The sequence below is a fragment of the Cinclus cinclus genome, chromosome 28 (genome assembly GCF_963662255.1).
Source record: "Cinclus cinclus chromosome 28, bCinCin1.1, whole genome shotgun sequence".
Classification (NCBI taxonomy): Eukaryota; Metazoa; Chordata; class Aves; order Passeriformes; family Cinclidae; genus Cinclus; species Cinclus cinclus.
The window spans coordinates 4826914-4832687 of record NC_085073.1 but is presented as its reverse complement, the minus strand read 5'-3'; the positions used below and the strand labels follow the sequence as shown (position 1 = coordinate 4832687).

The 5774-nt window shown below is 46.4% G+C and overlaps 1 protein-coding gene across 1 annotated transcript; it reads right to left on the bottom strand.

Moving 5' to 3' along the window:
• Nucleotides 1–2823: 2823 nt before the first annotated feature.
• TINCR (TINCR ubiquitin domain containing) lies at nucleotides 2824–3087 on the bottom strand. The gene has a single exon (XM_062510392.1). The coding sequence runs from the start codon at nucleotides 3085–3087 to the stop codon at nucleotides 2824–2826; it is 264 nt and encodes an 87-aa protein (XP_062366376.1).
• Nucleotides 3088–5774: the final 2687 nt, after the last annotated feature.

Below are 5774 nucleotides of genomic sequence, written 5' to 3'. Positions count from 1 at the left end.
TTGCAGAATGTCACTCACTAGGGCAGAAACTGTTTTTCAGGGAGTCCTTCGCTCAGCCTCTACTGCAACAGAATTGCAATTTCAGTCAGCACAGCAGTAATGTGATTAACAGGCTCTGCACCAAGGGGAATTGCATCCTAGGTGGATGTGGTATTTGCACTTCTGACCAGCCCATGTGTTTTCCCAGGGCAAGAGGTCATGTTGACTGATCTCCAAGATGGCTTGCTTGAACTTTTAAACATTAAGGTCTAAATAAATTTTCAGCATTAGCTGGTATGCTGATCTCTTTCCTGCCAAGCTGCCGCCTTAAGTGAATTTTTATGACTAAGTTACAAACCCCAGAAAATACGAGCAAGAAGTGGAAATGCTGACTTGGTCTTTCCTAAATGCCAATTATCTACAAAGGCATTAAGTGGGGAGGGGTAGATGAAAAATAGGGTCATTTTCATGTTTTCTCTGGCTCAAAGCAAACTGTCCCGTGAGCCCATTGTAGGAACACACAGCATGCAGAGTGACCATTAATATTTATAGGCACAACACTGAGCTGCAGACCTTGGCAATCCCAGCAACTCCACCCTTGGAATTAATAGTGTTCTGTTTGGCTGGTACCAAAGTACAAAAGAGTAAGAAGGAGACACTCAGATTTTTAGGGAGAACTGAGGAAGTAGATGCTTGCCTCTGATGGGGAGGATCCATACTTCACTAAGTTGGTGAAACACTAAAACCAACTCTTAAACCCTCAGGACTGCTGGCAAAATGCAGCACTATGTTTTCACTATCCTCTCTGCTCCTAGACAGTGCATGGGCTATTCTTGTTATAGTGCCCATGGTTATTCACTGTTGCCCAGCTGATAGAGACCAGTGTATTTCCAAAGACACTATTGGATTTATAATACCTAAAGGTATGCCTGAGTGATCTTAAGACTCAAATTTGTACTGCAATCTCAGTTACAATGCAGCCTTCTCCGACTCTATATTTCCTAAGTCCCAATGGCATCGAGAGACAGGCACCTAAAATCCTCTAAAACCTCTCTGTGCTCAAGACCTGGCAAGGTGCTGAGTCACAAGCTGCCCTCAGCCCAGGACTGTCCCATACAGGGCGGTGACTGCCTAGCCACACACCAGCACATCTCAGAAATATCTAAGGGAACTATCCTACCATAGCTCAGTCACCCCAGGAACCTTTAGAGAAATGTGTCCCCAGTATCTGGGCATTTACGTGCCACAGAAAACCCTCTGGGAGCAGATGAAGGAGACGTGACTTCAGGTAAAGACTGGACACTCTCCACATGGCACCCAGCCCTGGAAAAAGCAATAGGAGATTGGCCAAAGGTGCTTGTTTAGGAACCAGGAAGTTTTGCAGGAAATCCCAGGAAAAATTATTAGAAATCCCATTCCTTTTTTAATGCAAAAGTTGAGCTGGGATTCTGAACAACAGGGTCTAGATTTTCAAAAATGGCCAGTGACTTCAGCTGGGCCCTCTGAACTCAGCACACCAGCACAGGATCTCCTGATGAGTTTTTACTCACTCTGCTTCTGCAGCATGTGGGAAGGTGTACAGCACACTACAGAAACCAGGCATCTACCAAACAAGCATCAGTATGTGCACTCCAACAACTCAGAGCCTCCAAATCCTTTTTTTACTCTCAAAAAATTCAGACCGTAAAAATTAGGAAAATAAATAATGGAAACAACAAAAATTACAAGTGCTTCTGCCATTAAAAACCAGGTGAAAATGAGGAGCTGAGCCAAGTCAATCAGAGAACTGAAATGAGATAATGGAGAAAGAGGCCGTGGGTGACTTGGGGTTTGCAGTTAGCTGAGTGATGTGAAATCTCTTGTGTCAGGCTGAGCTCTGAAAGGAAACGCTTTATTAAATCTTCTTTGTGTGAGATTTCAAGCTGCCTCTGGACTGGAAAATAGGACCATTCCAGTATGTGGGATGTAATCAGGAACTGAAGTCTATAGTGCAGCTTTTTCTGCAGAGGAAACTCTGATCAGCATAGACACATAACTCAGAGGTTCAGGATTGAGAAAGATGAATGAGACACCACATACCCACAACATACCTCTTCTACCCAGTATCCCCAAAATGCTTCACAGAATTAATCATGCTGGCAGCAACAGCCAGGCATTAGGAAAGACAGTGCAGGTGGGCATAAATTCACCACACTGAATCAAAACTGTCCTGAGGGCCAGTGAGTCCGAGGTCCATTATCTCAGCTTTCATCCCCACTAGAACATAGTGCTTGCCATGATTGATCTCCCATGCACTGGCTCTCCTGGGAGTCTCTAGTCTCACACTTGAGTCTCACAGTGCTTTCTGCTGTGATTCAAACACATTTTGGGCAGCTGCAGCCTCTTGCCATCCCTGTCCAGCACTGTTCGTGCTTTGCTGGCAGCTCTTCTGTCACAGCAGGACTGTGCCACCCACAAACACCTGCAGAAAGTTTTTATTACAAAGAAGTGGAGAGACACAGGCACAACAGAACAGGACAAGTGAGAGGTTCCCAGAACACTCTCCCAAGTCTCACAATGTCCTCTGCCCTTTTGCCTGTTCTGTCTCTCCCTCTGTGCTTGGCCACATACCCAGGAAAACGAGACCTGACCAGAGACAGGACAGGAAGTAGCAAGCAGATTTCCTCCTCTGAACTGCTTATTTCACAGCACAGCATGTCTGGATATGAAGAGCCTGGAGTCCCAATCCTGCTGGAAATGAGATCTGCATTCTGCAAACCCCAACAAGAAAGCGTCCCAAGGGGCTGACACACACCTCTCATTCCCCTTTCCTTGCACCTCCCCCCCAGCAGACGAGCTCCTTGCCTACCTTTTATTGCTGACAAGGAGGAGGACAGAACCATTCTGGATATTGGCTTCTTTGAGAGTCTCGTGCTCCTCGAGCTGCCTAGAGTTGTAATAAAATGTCTTCTTCCAGGAGGTGATGCCCTCCCGCACCAAGAGAGCCCGTAGGTCCATCACCGTGTCCCTGGGCCTGACCGTCAGGGGCATCATCAGGTCCTCATCAGCCAGGTGTACCTTAATGTGGTACCTCTTCCATCGAGAAAAGCTCCTGCGCAGCGTGTCCATCCTCTCCAGCTCGGCAGGGCCGCCGTGGCAGAGCAGAGCATCCAGCTGGGAGATCGGCAAAGCAGGGATGTGGCTCTGAAGAGGCTGTCTCCTGCAAACAGCTTAAAACGTCCTGCCAAACCTGTTCCTCCCAGTTGCCACGCTGCATGCTTCACATTCCAGGGAAGAGCTCACCTGGCTCCACGAGCCTGCTGGCTGGGAAACATCTCCATGAATCATTTCCACACACCCCTGAATCCCACAATAATTACAGTGTCTTCACGAAGTATTCTTCATTCCAGTGGCTCGCAGAGGACTTTTAAAGCTAGATCTCCGCAGACATTAGAAACGTGGGTGCGTGTGAGCAATGAATGGGCTTAGCAACCTCATGTCTCCTGCTCTAAAAAGCTGCCAGCTGGGGAGATCAGTTAGCAAAGCAGGCGTTTAGCAACCTCACAGCTATTTAACATGGCCACTTTAATGAAGAAAAGTACAGCTGCATAGTGACAAATTCCTCACAGAGGAGAGCCACAGCACCCTGATGAGATAGAGCCTGGCTGTGTGAACACCTCTCAGATCATTGCAGCGCAGATTCCCTCAGGACAATCTACACAGTTACTGTTCACAAACAATCTGGGGTCCTCCCGAAGGGGTAGGACTCATTCACTCCTCATCATACCCTCAGATATCTGATGATGATGATGAGTTCCTCGATGGTTCATCCTGCTGAATTCCTCTCCCTCTGCGATCGCTGTCTAATTGCAGGGCTGATTGTGTCCTGTGCAACACGTGAGTGGGATCAGCACCACAGGGCTGCAGGAACAGCAGGCAAACAGCTGGCACAGAGAGGAACCAGCCATACTTTGGGACATACAATGCCACGTCTGAAAAGGAGCTGATGTCAGCCACAGGCTGTAATTGACTGATCCTGCAAAGCAGAATGTGGCACTCACAAGATGATACTTCAGAGCAAACGCCATGAAGATAAGGAAGTCTTTTGTGCTCTTTTTCTCAAAAAGATCAAGTCACCCTCTTATCTTGTAGGTAACTTTTCTGCAGCCCATATTACAGGCATTAATTCCCTTGTCCATTCTCCCCAACATAGACCAGTATTTTCAGACCAAAGCACTGCAAGACAGTTGAGTTCGGGGTCTGCTCTTCACTAAAAAGGAGCTGCTCTTGCCTAGCAGATAACAAAACAGTCTGATTTTCAGATAAGGCAGCAGTCAGCTCCCATTGAGAATAAGAGAAGTGTCTACTCTCCCATGGGGGAACAAGGAGCTTTACACCTTTCTTCTACATCTCCCTTTCCTTCCCCAGCGCATTATGTCTCTGCAAAGAACAGCAGCAAATATCTTCACTTACACCACAGCCAGTGGAGATTTCCCTGGGCAGTTGAGAAGAACTGAAGCTTCCACTTGTAAGACTTTCTTTTCAACTTGGGTTACTCCAAAGGTATGATTGTTTTGGTGGGGTCTGGGATTCTTGGGTCCTGGTTCTGCCACTGAATTGCTGCAAAGACTTCAGATGAGTCATCTCATGCCTTCGTGTTTTTGTTAACTCACCTCATGACTGCAGTATGGTGTAACACACGTTCATTAAGCACCTTGTAGGAAACAGGAAATTCGTTTAGCACAGTCATGGTTTGGGAGCATTTAAGGATGCCTGGATCTACAAAAATGCCAACAACCTTGAAGACAGAACAACACTACCCCTATTAGAGATGGAGAAAATGAGGGATAAAGCTGCTGTAAGAAAGAAAGAAAAGAAAAAGCATAAGAAAAAGCAAAAAGTCAGGCTCTGGTCCCCATATACAGCTACCTCAGCAAGGGGTCTCATCTTCAGATACCTGCAGAAACCCTCAAGCCCAAGGCCTGGTGATTCCTTCTCCATTGGGATGACATTCACTTAGGGAGCCAAACTTCATCTCTGGCATAAAGCAAGGGTCTGATCCAATTCCCAGAGCCATCCAAGGGCAGACTCTCATTGACAGCAGCCAGACCTGGAAGAGCCCCAGACACACCGTGGTCTGAGAGCTCTGGCCAACAGAATTTGCCCAGTGAGTGCCAAGGAGAGCATAAGGCATTCTCATTTCAGCAGAGCCTGTCTGGTGTCAGCGAGTCCATCAGCTCCATCCTTCTAGCATACGTGACAGCCTGACAGTTGCCAAATACCTCCCTCAGACACCTTTCAGACAGATCCTGTTTATTTTTAGGACAGCTCTTTCCCATCAAGGCTCAGATGCAAATCATTATAGAGAAAGCGGGGATGGTGGCAGGAAGAAAGCAGCTATTATTTTTATTTCTTTGCCTATGATGTGGTTGCAAACTTTCCTCAGGTACCCCCATCTGCCCACATTGGGGCCTTCATTTTATGAAAAGGGATGATATCCTAGCCTATGAAAGCAGGATAAGGAGAAGCATAGCAGTGAAGTCGCTTATGAAATATTGAAGCACTGAAATCCTCACTGGAACACGTGAATGTCTAATGCCAGTTTCAATTAATTCTGGATTTTTCATTAAACCACTATTAAAAGCAAGAGGACAGGGGAAATAAGGGGAATTGACTAGAGCAGTATATTAAATACCTTAGTTTTGCTTGAGGATGTTTTATTATCTGTCCAAACCAATTATTTCACCAGGTCTTGATGGTTTGTGGGCTAAACAGAGGTACAGGGTAAAGTTCTAGATGGTCTTTCCTCAAAATTA